The sequence below is a fragment of the Vipera berus genome, assembly GCF_964194415.1.
Source record: "Vipera berus genome assembly, chromosome: 2".
NCBI classification, from domain to species: Eukaryota; Metazoa; Chordata; class Lepidosauria; order Squamata; family Viperidae; genus Vipera; species Vipera berus.
In genome coordinates this window covers 173,312,231-173,332,764 of record NC_138203.1, presented here as the reverse complement: position 1 = coordinate 173,332,764, position 20,534 = coordinate 173,312,231, and the positions used below count along the sequence as shown (strand labels likewise).

The 20,534-nt window shown below is 39.7% G+C and overlaps 1 protein-coding gene across 4 annotated transcripts in view; it reads left to right on the top strand.

The window, feature by feature from the left end:
• The window catches only part of SEPTIN9 (septin 9), a 299,259-nt gene that overhangs the window by 257,281 nt on the left and 21,444 nt on the right, over nucleotides 1-20,534 (top strand). For all 4 annotated transcript variants that reach the window (XR_014025332.1, XM_081319516.1, XM_081319518.1 and 1 more), the window contains 3 exons: nucleotides 12,550-12,741; nucleotides 19,181-19,309; nucleotides 19,543-19,624. Coding sequence is in view for 3 of the 4 variants with exons in the window: in XM_081319516.1 (XP_081175642.1) it covers nucleotides 12,550-12,741; nucleotides 19,181-19,309; nucleotides 19,543-19,624 (403 nt within the window). In the remaining variant the exon portion in view is untranslated. The remainder of the gene's footprint in view (nucleotides 1-12,549; nucleotides 12,742-19,180; nucleotides 19,310-19,542; nucleotides 19,625-20,534) is intronic.

Here is a 20,534-nt window from a genome sequence, read left to right as displayed (position 1 = left end):
AGACAAATAAGTGGAAATTCCTTATGGAACTTGTCTGTTCCTTTCTGTAACTTTTATTATTAGTAGCAACAGTTCTCTTTTCAGGGAGCTTAAAAAGTGTGCAAGACTTTCCAGTGTTGTAGCAATGGTATTCGGTGTTTAGTTTGAACTGTTATCTTTGGTTAGTTGTCCTTTTTAACCTTGATGTTTTCTTTGTTATAGAAGTCAGGGTGTCTGGCTGAGTTCACAGTTTATAGAATTGGGAGTTGTTGGTTCAGTATTTATCCATTGCACCATTGTTGTTTTCTAACTTGAAGTTTAGCAATTTCCCATTTCTATCCCAGTTACCACAGCCATCACCCCAGGCAGGAGGTAGGCAACCTTGGCTCTTTTATGATTTGTGGACTTCAACTCCCAGAATTCCTGGCTGGCTCAGGACTTCTGGGAATTAAAGTCCATGAGTCACAAAAGAGCCAAGGTTTCCTACCCCTGCTCCAGGCCATAGAGGAATGAAATGATGTCTAGAGGAAAAGAACTTGCCCTCTGGCCAATTTCTGGTGGAACTTGGGGCAGTGAGGGTTATTTCCAGCCATGCAGTAGGAAGTTGATGAGTGAAACAAAGGGACTGTCAAAATGGAGAGTTCAAGCAAGCTTGCCTATTTTATTATTTTATAATAAAGGACAGCACAGTGTATATTAATTTGGATCATTAAACCATGGGATGAATGCTGATCTACATTTTTTTCCAGTGGCAAAAGCCCAGATGTAAGTATTCAATGCTTTTCTGTCACATGTGCACACAAAACCCATCAAGTTACACATGAGATCCAAGAGGGGAGTACTTATGCTCCATCTCTTTTGTCCTTGCCTTGTCTGTATAATTAATTTCCCCAGCACCATAAGAAGATCCTTTGTTTCCCAATCCCTGACCCCTATGGTTGAAGGCTTGCTTAGATGCTCCATATTGTTTACCATGGAATGAATGAGCTGTCTGTGTACTTGGCAGAGAAAAAGAGAAGGGCCTCTGTGCTGACTAAAAATAGGAACACTAGTGGATCAGCACTTCTGCTGGTACAGTTCTAATAAGGGCAAGGAGTCCTCCTTTGAAATTTTCCCCCATCTTGCTTTTTCTCTGTCTTATTTTTGATGGTAAACAGGGAAAATTCAGGGTTTGTAAATTCTATTTTTGATTCCGCTGTGAGGTTAGCAGGTGCCCTGTGTAAAGCATTTCAACAACTGAAGTACATTTATTTGTCCCAAACCTCTTATATTAATGAAATCATAGTTGTCTACTCTTGACCAAAGGAAGATTCTGAGATCCAACTTGTTCATGGCTCCTCATGTATAAACTTAACTGGGTGTGTTTGCATTATGGAAAGCTAGGCCAGCATCCTTAGTATTAATAATTTCAGCACAGCATATTATGTTTCTGAAAGGTGAGATTGTTACTTTCTGGAGCAGAGGCCTGAACCAGGGTGATGGAAGTGTACCATCTTTTCATATTAAAAAAAATGGTGACTTTTCTTTAGTTACAATAATGTTGTTTGCTTAGTAAATCTTCTTCCTATATGTCCTTCCTTCATTCTTGGAGCAGTAGAGAGTACTGCTGAAGTAGAGCAGTACTTTATTCTTGTGAAGTAGAGAGAGTAGTAACCTTCCCATTTAGTAACTTTCCCAGCCAAGGTTTCATACTCTCCTTCCTTCTGGGTCCAATCCAGTTCTTTCTTTCTAGAGATTTCAACCACGGTTTTGAATCTTTCTCTGGCTTAGCTTGGATCGCTTCCCTGTGAGGCAAAACTCGATGGACTGCACCCACCCGTTCTCTTTTTAAACTCTAACTGCTTCAACATTGTAATCGTTTTTTCCACTGTGTGTGTCTATTTTATCAGCCATTTGTATTCACACAGAATATTGCAAAACATGAGTCTAATACTCTTTGTGAATGAAATGAGTTGTCACTCACAAATACAGTCTCTTGAGCGAAGAAGCCTCTAGCCAGACTGCAGATCTGAGTCCTAGGTCTTTAACAAATGGATATATAATTTAGTTTTTATTGTCATATATTATAGCCAGGGTAGCGGTTTCTGTTCCTTCCACTTTTAGATCACTTCAGCTGAGCAAATCTAAGCAGCTTACAGTAATTAATAAAACAAATTATATAGCATGGAACAAGCAAAATTATGTCAGGCAATTTAAATTACAGTTCAGTCACAAACATAATTTTCATAAACTGTAATAAATGGCATTGACGCATCCCAGATGTCTACTGGTTACATCCTTTATCTCCCTATGTCTGGTTAAAGAGCCAAGTTTTTAACTATTCTCTGGATGTTAGTAGTTAGGATGCAGTTCTTATTTCTGGTGATAGCTGGCTGCATAGGAGGGGAACCCTGCCAAGGAATGATCATCTCCGAGTTTTCTCCCGTCATATCTTCCTGGGGGAAGAACACTTAACAAGAGCTCTCCACCACCAGTACACATCAGGCAGTTACATTCTGCATCCATCAGGCATTCTTATAGATATCCAGATACTTATTTCCTCTCTTTGTTCTCTTGTCACTCAAAGTGTCGTAGACGAAGAAGATTCTCTCCTCCTCCAATCCTATCGTACGTGGACTGAATTCTGAGAGTGTAAATATTAGGTTTGTAAGCAGATAAAATGTTATTGCTCATCTTGTCTCATCCTATGATTTTAATGAAGGTGGGGGGGAAGAGTGCAGAGAGTTGTGCTTTCCTATCACTTCCTCCATGTTTTCCTTTACCACAGACGTCTGTTAAAGGGGTGAAGATGAAAAAGTTGCATGACGACTTTGGATCTGATTGAACGTGTTCTGCAATAACCATGGTCACTTGTCTTTTCCACAGTAGTGTCTACCCTTCTGCAAGGAGACCAGGGTCATCCCTTCCTCTGGCCCATCTTTGTGCTCATTTGACTAAAAGCCTGTCTGAACTTGCTGTGAACTTTAATTATTTCTGATTGTCTAACCTTGCTAGTTTTGCTTAGAACCAGAGTTCTTCTTTGGAATTGATTGTCAAAGAGGTGCTTCAGAATGTGCAAGAATGTTAAAGCAGCACCTCGCTTCAGATGACTAAAGTAACTGTATCTTTCCCCAAGTTCCACAACTGCCAGGAGGAGGTTTCCACTCTACCATGTTTCCTCAAAAATAAGACCCAGTCTTTTATATATATATAAAACGTGTGTGTGTGTGTGTGTGTGTGTGTGTGTGTGTGTTGCTTCCAAAAGCAGCATTAGGTCTTATTTTGGAGGGGGGGCTCACACACACACACACCTACCTCGCCTCGCAGCAGCGATCCACATGGCTGCCACCCCACTTCTTCCACACCTGCTTTTGCTTGCTTGTGGCAAGATGTTGCATCGCATGTTTCATGCACTGGTGCCACTACCACGAGGCTTGGCAGATACCCCCTATCTGCCCCATGTGCCACCTCCTTTCCAACTCTGTTGCATTTCTCTGCCACCACGGAGCTGGGGAGCTTGCCGCACCATCACACAGATGCCCTCGCTTCCCCCAAGCATTTCTTCACTAACCTGATTTCCAGCGCTGTCACATTTCTCCATCGTGTTTCTCCACTGCTGCGTGCTGGGCAATGTTTGCGGGACTAAAGAAAAAAGAAAAAATCAGACCTTCCAACTTCATGAGATTATTATTTTTTTTTGTCAGAAGTTGGAATGTCCGTTTGAACTTTTTTTTTTTACTCCCACAAACTTCTTTTGTTTCCTTGCACACAGCGGCAGAGAAATGCAACGGAGAAATGCGACGGAGCTGGAAATCAGGTTAGCAAAGAAATGCTTGAGGGAAGTGAGGGCATCTGGGCAGTGGTGCGGCTAGCTCTCCAGCTCTGCGGTGGTGGAGAAATGCGATAGAGCTTGAAAGCAGATGGCAAGGCAAACCTCCCAAGAGCACCAGGTGCTGAAACGGGGCCATCTCTCTCCAGCAGCTGCCCAGGCCCGCCAAAAGGAAGGCTGGCATCTACTGAAATGCAGTGGCATTCTGGCTCTGGCAGGGAAGGGACAGCTGGCATGGATGCAGACAGGATGCCTGCTCACTTCAGCACCCTCCCCAACCCTTCGGGGCTCGGCCTGCCATTTTGGTGACTGTGTGGACAGAGCTGCGAAGGGGGCCAGGGGACTGAAAAGTGCCAGCAGTCTAGCTCAGAAGGGGAGTGAAAAGGAAGAGGCGGGTGGGTGGGGTCTTAATGAGGGCTTATTTTGGAGGTAGGGCTTATATTAGGCGCACCCCCAAAAATCAAGCTAGGTCTCATTTTGGGGGAAGGTCTTATTTTTGGAGAAACACAGTAGTTAAAGAGCCTTGGTGGAGCAGTGGGCTAATGCCTCCTTAAGTAACACCAGCTGCCTGCAATTAGTGCAGGTTCGCATCCCACCAGGCTCAAGGTTGACTCAGCCTTCCATCCTTCCGAGGTAGGTAAAATGAGGACCCAGATTGTTGGGGGCAATTAAGCTGACTTTGTAATAATGCCGCTTGGGGTGTGTGAAAGCCTCAATAAGCAGGCATATACATAGAATGAAGGCTACTGCTAAGCTTGTAAGCCGCCCTGAGTCTTCGGAGAAGGGCGGGATATAAATGGAATTAAAATAAATAAATAAATAAAATGTCAGGGAATTTCTAGAAGCCTGGCACTCTGACACAGTAGACACATAGACATTAACAACATCTATAGACTATGCAAAAGAGACAAGCAATCTGCCAAAAAGGAAACCAAAAGAGGGAAGCATCTCTCCACCAGAAATCATCACCCAGATCAGCATAGATTAATTCCAAGATTAACATCAGACCGACAATCAAATAAACAATACCCCAATCAAGAAACTGCCAAAAAAAGCCAACAGTAAACAGCCCAACCAAAGAATTTCTATGACCCACTCCCATCAACGTTGACAGGGCAAGTCACTAGAATATAAACTGACAGCAAACTCCTCTCCATACTACTAGCACTGATGATGTTACCTCGTTAGGGTAATGAAACATCTGTAAGAAAACAAGCAAGCTCAGAGAGCACCAAGGACGCCTCACTCTAGTTACTTGGTCCTAGAGAAATGCCATGCTGGTTTGAAGTTTGTGTTTTATTTGTCGTCCTGCCCATTTCAAATCAAATAAAAAGATCTGCTCATTCTTACAAAACTCCTGCCATGGTTAATTTCAACTGTTAGGAATAGGTTCTCAGGTAGAATATCTGTAAAGGTGCTTTGGGGTGTAGTTCCTAAATACAGACCTATTATTTTACTAAATTTGGCTGCTTGATATTTAGGAAAAAAATCTTTACTAAGTGCACTCTCACTGATCCTACTTAGTTTCACTTTCTCAGAGAACAATGGTCAGAACATGGAAGTAGGGAAAAGAATTGCATTATGTGGGCAGGCCCTGTTGTTCTTCCTATTTTCTTTCAGGTTTGGAAGAATTTTCTTTAGGTTGAAGAGGGAAAGGTATGTTTCATTCCGTATATAGAACATTTAAAATACAGATTCATGGGGTCAGGGAAATAGTTTGGTTTGCTGCAGTGTTCCCTGCTTAATTTTTAAATAGGCCGCTGTGATAAATGGGAACAGTTGTGGGCTTGGGATGTAATCAGCAAATTTGTTTCAGTTTATTTAATTGGTATGCTGTGGTTTGCTTTTTCAGTAGAATAATTAGCGGGTGCACTAATTATTATGGGTTGAAAGGAACACCTTTGAAGCTAGCAATACTTAGCCTGATTTTAGCTGTTGTCAGAAGATTAATTAGATTGTTCATGAAGTCTCCAAGTCAAGTTCAGTCTGAAGGAGTCTTTTCTTTTTTGTATGATCTTTGACACACTGTATGTCTTTAGCCTTTGAGGTGAAGGCCCGAGCAGGTATATAAGTGGCTTTGTTTAGGTTTTTTTTTCAGTCCCTGCTTAGTTTTCAGTTTGTTTTGTTTATCTTTTTGTCACTGTTTATGAGATGAGCAGCTATATAGGTTTAATGAATACATAAGCTGTAATTAAGTTGAAGACAAATGAATGCAAAAGAAGGTATAGGAGAGGGAATGGCAGACTCTGGGGGTGGAGTGAAAAGGGGGATCAGCCTAGAATCTCTATGTAGCCGCAAGTGAACTAAGTCCCCCTTGAGTGCTGTTCACCCTTATCTAACTCTCACTAGGTTCTGACCCATTAGTTGGGAAGATTCCTCTACGTAGCTTTTTGAAATAAATCAGTTAATTGAACTGTCACATATGGGCCTGGTCTTTTACCTGACAGATCTTTCGTATTTTGCTGACTCAATTTATATTGTGATGACTGACTCAAACTATTGTTGTGGTGTTAACGGTACTAATCAGAGACCCTTTCTCCTATACATTCACAGAAAGGCATCAGCAGGACAGGCTAGGTAGGAGAAAGCAGTACTCTCTTGTGCCAGTGTAAGGCAAGCTCCACTGCTTTAGTGTATATATATATATTGTGATGTTGTGTGCACATACAGAAGGACTATACTGTGCATTGTCAGGGAACAACCTTGCTTTTATCACTTTGATGAAACATTGGGCCCTGCGGATTTCCCTGCATATATAAATTCACACATACACATATTCACACTACATTTTCTTTAAACAAATGCTCTTGCCGTCAGTCTCTGATTCGGTTTGTGACTTTGCTGCATTGCAACTTGTGCCCTCTACAGTTTCACCAATCCAATGGGCAACTTAGTTTTGATAGGAAAAAAAAAACCTCCCCCCCATTTTTCACCAGCACATATGTTTCATCCTCCCATGAAGCCTGGTCAGTGTTCCCTCTAGCTGACCAATGGATATAGGAAACTAACAACCAGTTGGTATTCTGTTCTCCGAAATTGTTTCCTGACAATTGTTTGCTTTTAATAGTAAGAGAATAAAAGTTCCCAGAAACCTGATTGAAAGAAGGGGCAAAATTGTTCCTTGGAGCAGCTGAGAAAGGTGGGGCAGGGTAGGAGCAAGCTATTATTACATTTGGCTACAGTTGGAGATATAAGTCCCAGGAGATGGGATGAGCAGAAACTCCTGATAACGGGAAATTGCCCTTCCCCATAGTTCCAGGGAAGGCATTTCAAACAGTGTTTGCAGTGTTTCTTAGTTAATTTTCCAACATCCAATCAGGTCCCACAAATTTGAGAGAAAACATGTGGAAGAGGCCACTATTTGCTCTGCATCTGCATTATCTCTCCCTCACATGATTGTTGCACAGAGTGCCTTTCTCCCTGGTTCTCATTTTTCTCACGCTCGCACATCTTAGCTGAACAGGGCTCTCCAATCCTACAGGAAGGGTGAGACTAAGGATGTACGGTATATACACTCCTTATAAAATTGGGGTGAGTGGGAGAGACTCAGAAAATTCCCACAGGGACTTCCTGTTCTAAGTTGGAGGCTGCTGCTAATTAGTAATGAGTTCCTGTCATGGGACTTGGGAGTGGAGATGGAAATTCTACCATCAGCTGAGAACAGTAGAGGATTTAATTTTCTTCACTTTTTGAATAACTATTCTTTTTTTAAGCAAACACCTCTATAACAAATAGCTTCCAGCCAGGCTTCACTATTAAACACATATTTGCTGCTTGCAGAAATACACCCAGATGGGGAGATGGGGAGTCATCTACTTATATGTATTATTTTTTTAAATAATTTAAAGATGTCTCCAGTGACAATTTCTTCCATCACAAACTGGTGAACAAAGATAGTGTGGCAAAGGCTAATGTAATTTCATTAAAATCTTTTCTATAGTTTAATAATGAATCCAAAGAAGACTCAAAGTTTTAGAGCCAGGATATGCAAAGGTTTTCTTGCTTGCCCTTTTCCTTTCTGATGGAATGTTTCCTTCTTAGCCAGCTGGAATGACGAGTCTTTTCCCTGAACAGCAATTTCTGCTGCTCATGTCTCAAATGTGTTAACGTGTGGTGACGGAGAGAAGGAAGGATATGTGTTTCTGCTGGGATTGATAATATTCCTTTTACAGTATCCTAAGTCAAAATTTTGAATTAATCCTATGCCTGGGTTACAGGCCTACAAGCAGTGCTTTGTTCATATGAATGAGTACACCTCTACATTTTTTTCCTTCCCAGAATTTCTTTCGTATAGCAAGTTAAGAATAATTCCTCCTTCCAGATATACTATGTGGATATTCTATGATCAAGGCTCTTGAGACTCAGAGTTATCATCTACATCAGAGGTCCCCAACCTTGGCAACTTTAAGTCTTGTGGACTTCAACTCCCAGGATTGCTCAGCCAGCTGAGGAGACCCCTGATCTACATAGTAGTTGTTCTATAAAATGTAGTGTAAGACAGTCCTCAACAGGTCATATAAAACACTCTCCTCAATACTTTCTTACTAGATGCGAGTTCAGCAAGAGAATCCTGTCTGTTATAAAGATACATTGAGCCAGCGGACAGAGAAATGTTACTTGTTATTTAGGAGCTTTCTTGGTCTGCTAAGGAAGGGGTCCCCAACCCCCGATCAGTGGACCGGTGCCAGGCCGTGCCATGCCAGCAGCCAGTCCGCACAAACAAGCAAAGCCCCATCCGCGGGATGCAGACAGCACACAACACCCCCCCCCTCCGATCCTTAGAAAAACTTCTCTCCACAGAACCAGTCCCTAGTGCCCAAAAGGTTGGGGACCTCTGGGCTAAGTTTTTACTGACATGGGATATTACATTCAGAGTTTAATTCTGAGAAAGTGATTTTTGCGTCATTAGTCCATAAATGTTCCATATGTCCCACATTGTGGCAACCAGATACATGGGATGTCCCTGTTGTCTCCTGGGTGTCAATGTTGGATGGTGGTTAACATCATTTTCTAAATCTGTTTCAAATTTTTATGTTTTACTTCTTGTTGATGACTTTTCTGGATAGTTACCTGCATAGCTGACTTCCCAAGAGGAAATTGGGAAATTTAAGCAGGTTTGAATGGATGCCATGTTTTTAAAATATGGTTTAGTTTTGGCCTAAATGGCCTACATTTGTTTTGGCCTAGTTTTTTTCTGGAACTTTCAGTAGAAATCATTATTCTTGTGTTCTCTGCAATCAGGTTCTGAAAAGGCATAGATAAAAATAAAAAGTTATGTGAATACATAGTACTTCCCCCTTGTCTTTTCATATCATACGTGAGTGTTTATTCAAGAGGTTCATGAAGTCACCTACCAGCAACTAGCAAGGAATAGAGATAAAAGAATGGTTCTCATTATAGACAGATGTAAATGTAGAGTTCCCTGGGGTCTAGACTGGAACCTATGCTTTTTAATTTGTTCAGAAATTATCTGGACTTAGGAAGGAGCTTGGGAGATGGCCAGGTTTGTGGACCAAACCAGATTATATAAGGAGAGTAGAATAAAAAAGACACATGCATGAATCATTTAACCAGACTAATACTAAAAAAGATTTTACAGAGTTTGTGTATTCAATCATTAGGTCTTTAACTGATTTAATTAAGTAAACACATTGACAAAGGGATCTAGTTGCTGGAGCAATTTCCAGATGAGAAAAAACATTTGAGGGCTAACGAGAAAGATAAGATTAGGGCAAGAAGCGCATCTGAAATGTTGGATGCTCTGAAAATGGCTGCCATCATAAGCATAAAATACCCATTTGCCAGAACACAAAGTAGCCCCTGGAATGTTCTTTACCCTTCCAGAGGGGTCCAAATGATTAAAGTAGGTGTTTGCAAATGCTGCCTTTCTATTAATTACCGTATTTTGATTTAAGGTAAACTTGGTAAAAAGGGAGCAGGGAGCCTGATGGCCACCAACAAAGATGCCTGTGGCAGACTGATGCTTGCAGATGTGACCTTCCCTATCTCAGAAACCGGTGTAAGGTTTAAAAAACGTGTCATTCAATTTCATTGAATGAACCAGATTGGGAGATACTGGATAGATTAGAAAGTTCTTCTTTGTACATCAAGTTATTAAAATTGAAATTCACAGGACAGCTCTCACGTTTCCAACAGATTTTTGATCTGATCCTACATGGCTTCACAAAGTTTCTGAATCTGAGACCAATACTACTACTTCTAGCCTGGATTAACTATGCCACTACTGTGTTTCCCCGAAAATAAGATCCACCCGGAAAATAAGCCCTAGCCTGATTTTTTGGGGGTGGACCTAATATAAGCCCTAGCCCAAAAATAAGCCTGGGGGTGGGGGTGGCCAGTACAAGTGGCAGCAAGTGTGCAGGGGCCGATGGTATCTGGCAGCAGCTGCAGTCCACCATCCCCTTGGAGCAGTGCGTATAAGTCCAGAGTTGAGGGGGGGAGGCAGGTGATCCAGACGTGCCGTGCTCTTTTTGCCCAGAGGGAGATGGAACTTTCATCCTTCAGGGATTTGCTCCGTTTCCAACCGCCCCATTTGCAAGCAGACAAAGGTTCCAGTCTCTGTCATTTCTCTATCCGGGTGAAAAGTGCTTCGGCGCCTATGGGCGCTTGGAAACTGAGCTCAAAACTTTTTGCCCGGACGGAGAAATGACAGCGACTGGAAGCTTCGTGTGTTTGCACATGGGGTGGTTGGAAATGGAGCGAATGCCTTGGTTTCCAACTGCCCCATTTGCAAGCAGATGAAGGTTCCAGTCTCTGTCTGGGGGGAAAAGTGTTTGGGCACCTATGGGGCGCTTGGGGCAGTTCCACCCTGTCTCCCATCTGCTTCACCTTATGGTGGCAGCCCGGCACTGCAGGCTATGCAGCCTTCTGCCACGAGCAGCCGCAAACAGTCCCAGAGGTGGGCCAGTGGCCACACAGGATCCTGCCGGATGGCGCTGTAAGTGTCATCACCACGAGGCGAGGCGGGTGTCAGGAAAAAAATAAGACATCCCCCAAAAGTAAGACCTGTCTCTTTTGGATGAAAAATAAATAAATAAGACCGGTCTTATTTTCGGAGAAACACAGTAGAAGTTACAGAAGCCAATGATGAAGAGCTAATACAATTTCTTAGTTTGTGACAACAATTCAATATAGTCTCATCACCAAGGTTAAAGAGTGACTGTATCTGTAGTGTATCAGGACTTTGAGCCATATCACACTGGTAAGGGAGAAAGGGTTATCAGATGTGAAAATTTTGAGTAAATATCCTTACGATTATGTTCTTTTGATGGGGTGGTATGAAGCATTTTGTAAATGTATTGGCATTCTTACTGTGATTAACAACAGTGATATATTTCTTCTTCCTAATGGAGGATTCTGGCATGATGTCCATGCAGCCATTTATTGCTTTTACCCTCAGTTTATTCTGGAACCTTGGGTGCTAAATTCATGCTATTGGCTTAAAGATTTCTCATGTCCCCAGTGGCTGTAATGGATGACTCTGTTGAAGATAATGCAGGAGCCAAGTCTTCCAAAGCTTTTATTGAATAGACAAATCCTTGTATCAAGGAATAAGATGAGATCATGACAAAGAGGCCTTGCCAACAGAGGGGAAAAGAACTAAGGATGTTAGCTGAATCCATGACAACTTGCAAACTTTTTAAAAACCTGAAAATACCATGTCATTTTGTAGTGAGAGGCCTTTAATTTTACAATGATGTGTAGATAACGTTTCTTATGTACATACAGAAAGAGAAAGAAAAAAATGGAAATTGTTTTTTTCAGGCTTTGTCTCTGTTATGTTTTAAACTTGGGGGAGCATGTTCATCCCTCTGTAGCACGGGCTACAGAGACCCAAGATAGAACTAAGCTTAACTACAGTAGGATTCACCCCCAGCATTGCCAGAGAATCCCAAACTATTTGGCAAGGTTCAAGTCAAAATATAGCTTCGCATTGTTCAGCAGTATGAGGATTAATTTGAAGGCTGCAAAGTGGGAAACTGGATAGAGGTGAAGCATCAGGAACTGGGCAACTAGGATCTCAACTAACCTCCCTCTGTGTCAAAAGCTTAGTACCTGCAGTGTGATTTTCAGATAGCAAACTATTCCTATGCTTTCCAGATTTGTTAGTCAATAGATAGGTTACAAGCCCCCCTCCCCCATGACTGAAAATATAATTATTTCAGCAGTCTTTGAGAGGAATTTTGGCATTTTGCCTCCTCCCTCCCTCATATTTTGATCTAACAGTATTACCACCACACCATGTTATAAATCTGGAATCAGAAGGCATGTTCAGGACCTGAAAATCCTGGGTTTCTATCAATTCACATTTTAAAATGCTTTTGATAACTTAGCATTTAACATGGTACCAAGCCAAACAGATTACAAACTATCCTCAGTAAAAGACGTAAATACCCAGAGATAAAATACAGGAAGAAAAAAAAAGCTGTAACATGCTACAAGATAAAGCAAGATAAAATCCTATACAAAGAGGAAAGAATGAGAAAAGAGATTGAAAAGAGATTTTTTTTTGGTGGTTATCCCATTTGTTAAATTTATATCCCGCCTTTTATACAAAGCTAAGTATTGTACACAAATGCATCTCTTTTTTCGCACAAGCACTGTCCTTTAAAATAGATTTTCCTTTCCTTTCTCCTTTCCTTTCCACCTATACCTATGAAGATATTTTAATTATTTATGTGCATCACTAATAGATGAGTAAATATATTCTATTGATTGGCTGCCTGGTTTTTCACTAACAGGTTCAGAGACCATTCCCAATTATCCCAGCAGTGTGATGGATGCCACTCGAGATGTTGGCCTCAAGCAAGCTGCACCGGCAAGGACAGAGAAGCCAGCTGCCGACTTTGCCTACGTTGGGATTGATGCCATCCTCGAACAGATGCGAAGGAAAGCCATGAAACAAGGCTTTGAGTTCAACATCATGGTTGTTGGTAAGCCTTCTTACCTTGGTGTGTCTGTGTAGAGACTACATTGGTCACACTAGCCAAGATTCAGAACAACTGGAGGGTACCAAAAGTGTGCCCTTTGATTTCCCCACACCATTCTATTTTAACCCGTCCACTCCTGATGGTTTTCTTTTTACACATGTGTATGAACAACAGTAAGTAACATTTATGAATTCTTAAGGTAATGCAATTTGATAAATCCCTCTGTTGATTACTAAAATGTTATATGCTCTGAATGTCAAGGTGATTATGTGTTTTCTCTAATAAGCCTCTTTGTCCTGACTAGGGCCTCAAAAGCCAAGGACATGTGGCCTTTAATCAGCCATTTCAACTTTGATAAGCAGCTATGCTGTTTGCCATTTGTGATTGAATTTCTTCCACTAAGAAACAAAACAAAACAAAAAATTACTGCTTGCCTGTGCCATTCTTGAAGGTTATTTGAAGGTGCTGTATAATTCTTTAAAAGAAATAAAAATTCACTTTGTTATCTCTTAATTGTTAAAAAAAACTTACCTAAATAATGACCCACTTCCTTTAGTCCCTTTTTAACCAATCAGGGTGGATAGCTAATCCGAAGTTTTGTTCTCATTAGATGCAAGCCTGTTGTCCTAAAATCATAGCTCTGACTTCATCCTTGCCCCTCTGTCCTAAACCCAGCACACTCTTTTTCTTTTATTCATGCCATTTTCTTCTACATTATGGGTGTATTTAGAAAAAACTGAATTTTAAAATGCCTGAAAAATCTAGCAAGTCTAGCACTTGATCCTACATCAGCTTGTAATACTTGAAGATACATGCTACGCTCCTTGCAAACTTTGATTTCCATTTCCTAGTTAGGTTGTGGCTTGCAGCTAGTTCTTTCTCTGATGCTTTGATAATAGGGTAAAACATGTTCCTTAAGGGCAATACCAAAGACTAATGACAGAAAAGGTCTGAAAGATAAAAGTGTTTGCCTGAAAAGACAAATAAAGGCATCCTTCAATTTACGCATTTACTCTGTAGTTAGACTTCACATAACAGAATGAGTGAGTGTTGCTGAAGAAGAATCTGCTGATCATTGACTGTTCTGGCCAGCTAAGTATAACATCACCACCATTTGTGTATGTTAGTTCAGGGAAACTATTTTCCTTCTAATATTCTTCCATGGGAACAAAGAACTTCTTTCACTTTTGGAGAGGGGGAGGAAATGTGTCACTTCTACATTCACTGCTTTGAACTTTGAATTGAGGACGAACAAGGATGAATACTCGAACAAATAAAAAAGAGTCTTTGCTCTATCAGAAATGGTAAAATACCTATGTTCTTGACTGTGAGTGGTTGACTGTGAGCAATAGAGAACCAGCCTGGTGTAGTGGTGAAGGGGCTGGCCTAGAAAACAGGTGGCTGTGAGTTCTAGTCCTGCCTTAGGCATAAAAGCCAGCTAGGTGGCTTTGGACCAGTCCCTCTCAGCCCAACCCACCTCACAGGTTTGTTGTTGTGTGGAAAATGGGAGGCAGAAAAATTAAGCTTGTTTGCTTTCTTGAATTACAGATTTTTAAAAAGTAGGATAATTAATTTCCATAAGCAGTTCTATTTCTGTTTAGAAAATAGGTTTTCTTTTTCTTTCTCCTTTCTTTCTTTCTTTCTTTCTTTCTTTCTTTCTTTCTTTCTTTCTTTCTTTCTTTCTTTCTTTCTTTCTTTCTTTCTTTCTTAAAAAAGCTCTTCTGAAGAAAAATCTCCTACATCAGGGGTGTAAAGCCTAACTGCATATGATGTATCGTGATTTTCTTTGCCTTTGCTGGGCCAGAGTGGACGTGGCCTGCACGGACCACATCCGGCCTGTGGGCCGCGTGTTTGACATGCCTGTCCTACATGATTGTTACAGTGACACATTGTTCGTGATTGAAAAGACAATAGGAAATACTGGTATTAATTGTATGGTCAGTTTGGTATAGCAACCTCATTAATTTTTTATTCTGGTAAATAGATGCTTTATGGCTGGCCATACCAGGTCTTTGGGTGGGGGAATAAAATTATCAGACCAAAAAAAACCCAGACAGATCAAACATGGAATGGTGGATAAAACTTAGCAATGTTCTGGGAATGCAGAGTTGACAGTACTGTGGCTATTACATGTGAAAATGTTTTTTGAAAGCAGGCTAAGGCAGGGAACCGAGACAGCTGAGCTGCAACTTCTGTTACAAAATAATTAAATTTGTTTTCTAGGGAAACAAGAAGGAAATGTTTCATTTCCAAACTTATAAGTCAATCCTGCTTTGCCTGATTATCTTTTGATAATTCTTGTTCACCCAGGCTTATCAGTGAAAATGATTCATTTCAAGTTTAGTTTAAACCTTGAAGATAACTAAATTGTCTTCCTTTGTTCCCCCAACCATTTATAGCCCAAGTGCCATCTTTCTAAGAGTCTTTTAAAAAAAATATAGTGTAGATATTTTTTTTCATTTATTTCTTCTTTTTCTAGGATTTTATTGCAAACTGTGTGCATATATTATTTGACAAACATTTAGCTCCAGATGGTTAGCAGATTAACAAATGTAGACAGTTTACATTTATTTGAGGGTGGTTAAAGCTGCAGTTTTGATGTACACATTAACTGAATACTTGACTGTTAAAAATACTTTGTTTCATTTCCTTGAAGGGGTTGGTGCACAGTTTTTAATAAAATCTCAAAAACTCCTGGCTCAAGCAGATTCAATATGCTTAGGAAATGAAGCATTCAGTGTAGAATTTTTCTGCTTTATTTGTGGCCGTTTGGAGGGTGGTGCCAGAAATGTGGCCGTATGTCTGGTTTCTTTGATACCCATAAATTTTTCATTTCTCTTCATTTCTCTGCATTTTAATATTCTTAGGAAGATTGGATTCATTTCTGGGTCTGTTTATTTTTGTGGATGAACAAAATTGTGTGCAAAATTAAAACTGTCCAGCGTTTTTTTCAGTTGTAAACTCCTCACTATTTATACTGCATAGTTATATTCATATACAGTGTATTAAATCAGGCTGTAGACCCAGGACAGCTTTTCTTTGGCTGTCTCCACCCCCCCCCCCCTCACCTCACCCCCAGCTCTCATCCTGACATTCAAGGAGCCCCATCCTATTAGCCCTTCGGTAGGCTGTGAAAACTTGGCATTTCACTCAGTCTTATCTTGCATAATATAGGCAGCCATATAGGTTCCTAAATAAATAAATATAAACATAATTATAAATACAGGAGGAAGGTTGGAATTAAATTGGGTTAAAGTATGAAGCTTTATGAGTCCTCAGTTGGCCTTGTGCTATAGGATGTCTCTGCAAAAGAATTAAGAGTTTTGCTGGCCCTTTAAAGTTGGGTGTTTGGTAATAGCAGTTTGTGCCTCATGGAAGGAACAAATACTGTATATCGGGGTCCTCAACCTTGGCAACTTTAAGACTTGTGGACTTCAACTCACAGAACTGAGTTGGGGAATTCTGGGAGTTGAAGTCCACAGGTCTTAGTTGCCAAGGTTGGGGACCCCTGCTGTATATTACAGTTTTAGAAATGACGTGTAATTTTTTAAAATTTAATTTGGCTACCCTTTGCAACTAAGCAAGATGAAAAATAAACCTTTTGACTAAATATCCAATCTACTCTTCCTAATAGGGCGTTCATTTATTTTATATCCTTTCTGTGTCACTCTTTCACACAAGATGATTTCTGTATATATTTAAACCATTTATATAGCCGCCCATTTTCTAACCAATTCTGGACGGTTCCCAATCAAACATTAAAACAATGTATGGACCTTGGGCTCATGTATTATAAGCATAGGGCCTCTTGGGTAGCTTCAGTGTTGTTTTCAATTGCTTATGGTCTATTACAGGGTCTTCAAACTTGGCCCTTTTATGACTTGTGGACTTCAGCTCCCAGAATTCCTCAGCCAGGATGCATGGCTTTGGAATTCTGGGAGTTGAAGTCTACAAGTCATAAAAGGGCCAAGTTTGAAGACCCCCTGGTCTAATTATCTTCCTTATCTCCCATTTGGTATTCTGTCTGCTGTGATAGAATATTCTGAACTCTCTTCATTCCTCTTTTTATAGTAAAATAAAACTTGTACTGATAATTAAGGTATAACATATTTATGTGATTGTGTTAAACCAGATATTTCTTTACTTTTGTAACCACATCCCCACTTCCTTTGTGCAATCTGTATACTGGGATTCAGTGTCCGTGCATTAATATCCCAACAATGAAAAACAATAAAAGCAACTTTCTTCAACCTAGTTCTTTTCAGATAATTGCTTCTTCCTAACAAGGTGTGGTAGTACACACTCACAATGTTTTTTTTAAAAAAATTAGAAGAAAGAAGTGAAGATTAGGAATATATATATAATATTATTTTTTACAGTAACAATCTTTAGTATTTAATAAGTAATATGTTGTCTGGATTTATATGTTTAACATTAATAGCAATACAATTTCCATTCCTACCCTATATTCCATTTTTCTAACCATTTATAAAAATGTTTGCATGTTTGAAAATATTCTGAATCTTCCCCTTCATTTTCAATGGGAGCCTATCCATTTCTGCACAGTCCAAAATTTTCTTAATTTTGTCTTCTTCAGATGGTATTTCATTTTTCCAGTATTGAGCAAATATAATTCTCACTGCTGTTAATATATGTAATATTAAGTATACACATTTCTTATCATAATTTTCTGAAATTAATGGCAGTTGAGATTTTTGTAACTCATACATGCAGATGACATTTCCTGTGTTCTGTATAAGACGTAACCACTATAGCAATCGCCTTAAACACCTCTTATCTAAATAATGACATGCTCATGTATTTTTTTCACTGACATTTTTTGATCTTTTAGCTTCTTTGAATTTTGGTTTAAGTTGTGGCTTCCGAAGACGGTTGAAGTAGCATTTTGGTCTAGCACTTCGTTGTCCTTTTCAGCTTGCTAAAAAGCAGAATTCATGAATAATTTTCAGAAACATGAGCTGTGTTCTCTCATTTTTATAAGCAGAGGTTTACTATACAAGCAGAGTGTCAATGAAAGGAGAACAATGTTTTTGTATTCCTTTTTTTTAAAAAAAAATAGAAGACAGCTTATTTCAACTCAGCCCGTTCTCTGAAAAGTAAGATACATTTATTTGTCGTCTATGCATATTATTTCCACTAATAATAAGTATAGTGCTCCCATGCTGATAGCAACAGAGGTAGAATGGGATTTCTGAAATGAACACGCACTCCCCATTTATATCAAATCTCCAAATTTCCCTTAAAAGCAGGGAATGATATGTCTTCAGACCAACTTCATGAATACTGAGCATACACAGTATATACATGGAGCACTGTGGCATTCTAAGTTGGCAAAGGAAAAAATGGGAGTTGGAGACCTTGTGGCTGACCAGAATTCCTGTTAAAAGGCAAGAATAAATTGCAATATTTTTTGTGGGACTGCCTTGTAAAAATTCTTATATACTGTCGATATTAGAAGAAAATAATTTAATGCCTGTCAGCCATGTGGGGCACTGACGTTACAAATTGTGGAAGTGAAAAGCAACTCATTTATGAAGAAGGTGGTATACTGAATTGGAAGAAGACCAAGCCGAACTTGAACTTCATTTGAAATGCTGTTGTGATTTTTTTTAACTTATTCATTTAACTGGGAATTAAGCACAACCTACTTAATTTAAGCCAAAGTAACCTTGCTGTTTGTCATCTAAAATTAGTTCACAGAGTTGCACCAGGAAACCTATGGACTCCAAATGTTGCTGAACAACTACAAATACCTCCAGTTAGCATGACCAATTCCGGTGTAGTTAAAAATGCCACTTTCAGCTTCTCAGATAACAGAAAGCATGCAGACGTAAATCGGACGGAAACACTTTTCTTTTTTGGAGTTAAAAACTATGTACTTCTTTCTCCTTGAAGTTCTCATAAAGAGATGAGAAGACTGAAATGGTTTTCTTAATGTAAGAAAACTTGGAGAGAATATTGTTTGCTTCTTAGACAATGGGGTTAGAGACAGTCCTGCAAATTACAGAATTAGAAAGAAGAAAATAAACCAGGTTGTAAGCCAAAGCCAACAACAGAAATTAAGCATGTATTATAAAACTTGGCTTCTATTTTGCTTCTTAGTTATCCTATTAATTATTCTTTCATTTTTGCAAGCTTAACATATAGATTCATGTAAGGTGGCCTTCTATATGTAATTCCTATGACTTATATCTGGCATACAGTTTCCCTTAATGCTTCTTTTGTAGAAACAACCATTTTGGCCATGAAACAGGACAAAATAAATGTCCTAAAATGTAATCCAGTTAGAAATCAAACAGTACATCTTTGTGTGTGTCATCACATGTTTTCCAAGAAGAGTTTGGATGTGCTCAGCCTAGCCATGGGGTGGCTTGACTAACGAAACGTGTCTTTCTGAAATTTGTCTCCTGCTACCTTTTAGGTCAGAGTGGCTTGGGAAAATCGACTCTAATCAATACCCTTTTCAAATCCAAGATCAGTCGCAAATCAGTGCAACCAAGTTCTGAAGAGCGTATTCCCAAGACAATTGAAATCAAGTCCATCACGCACGGTGAGTGTTGCCAGGAAATTGTCTGCCTGTTTTTTGTGGAAAGTTAGAAGCCCAGGAAAGAGTCACCTTTTGGTTGACTAGGATAGAAGATCCTTGAAAGGTTCAAATGCTTAACCTTCTTTATGAAGAACATCTTTGATAAACATACACATAAAGAGGGATTTCCCACATACTCAAATGCGCTCATCCCAAAGTGATACGTTGCTATTTAATTTCTTCACATTCCATTTCAGATATTGAGGAAAAAGGTGTTCGTATGAAGCTGACCGTCATTGACACTCCAGGATTTGGGGACCACATTAACAATGAGAATTGGTAAGGGACTTTCAGTGGGAAAATGCCTCAGGACAAAGGAGACTTGGTACTTTAAAAACTCTAGCTATTCCTATAATGTGGCTTACTCTGTTTTTTGTTTTGACTGACCCTGATTGACTGACTGGTGCAAAACCAGTTCAAACCAGACTTTCTCCCACCTCTGGGCTGGAAGCAAAAAGAGAAGAACTTAATCAGCATAAGAATAAGGAAATTATTTTGAGTTGAAGTTAGTAGTGTTGATGACTTGACTTTCTATTTATGTTCTTTGACAAGTAGACCCCCTTAAAGTTAAGAGAGGAATGAAATCTGAAGCTAATTTGCATTTGAAAGAATGGGTTTCACCTAGGAAGAGACAAGAATGGAATGGAATTGCTCTGCTTTAGATGATAAAGAGCAAAAGGATATGCCAAAATTTATTGAGTTTTCCAAAAGCTAGGAAATTTTCTAAACCAAACTGTACTTTACGGACATGGAGATTTGCAGTTACTTATGCATGTTTTCTCGTGAGAATTGGCTTAACCAATTAAATTACTCAGAAAAGAACTATGATGGATTTCCTTCTATAATGTGTAGGAAAATGTGATGCTATGGTGCACTACTAGCAGAGGGTCACCTCCATGATTGATGTGAATTATACGAGTGGAGGAACAGGACTCTTGAGAATACATCTTGCAGTTTCCTTACTCTTTTGCAAGGGATCATCTGGAATAAGGAATATCAAATGACATCAGCCTTCCAAAGTCAACAAAACAATGGTGGCACGTCTCCAAATACAGCAAATGCAAATTAGCTTCAGATTTCATTCCTCTCTTAACTTTAATGGGGCCTGTCTGTCAAAGTACATAAATAGAAATTCAGGGGAGAGATGATGGCTCTATATTTCTGTGGTAAAGAGACCCTGATACTGAAC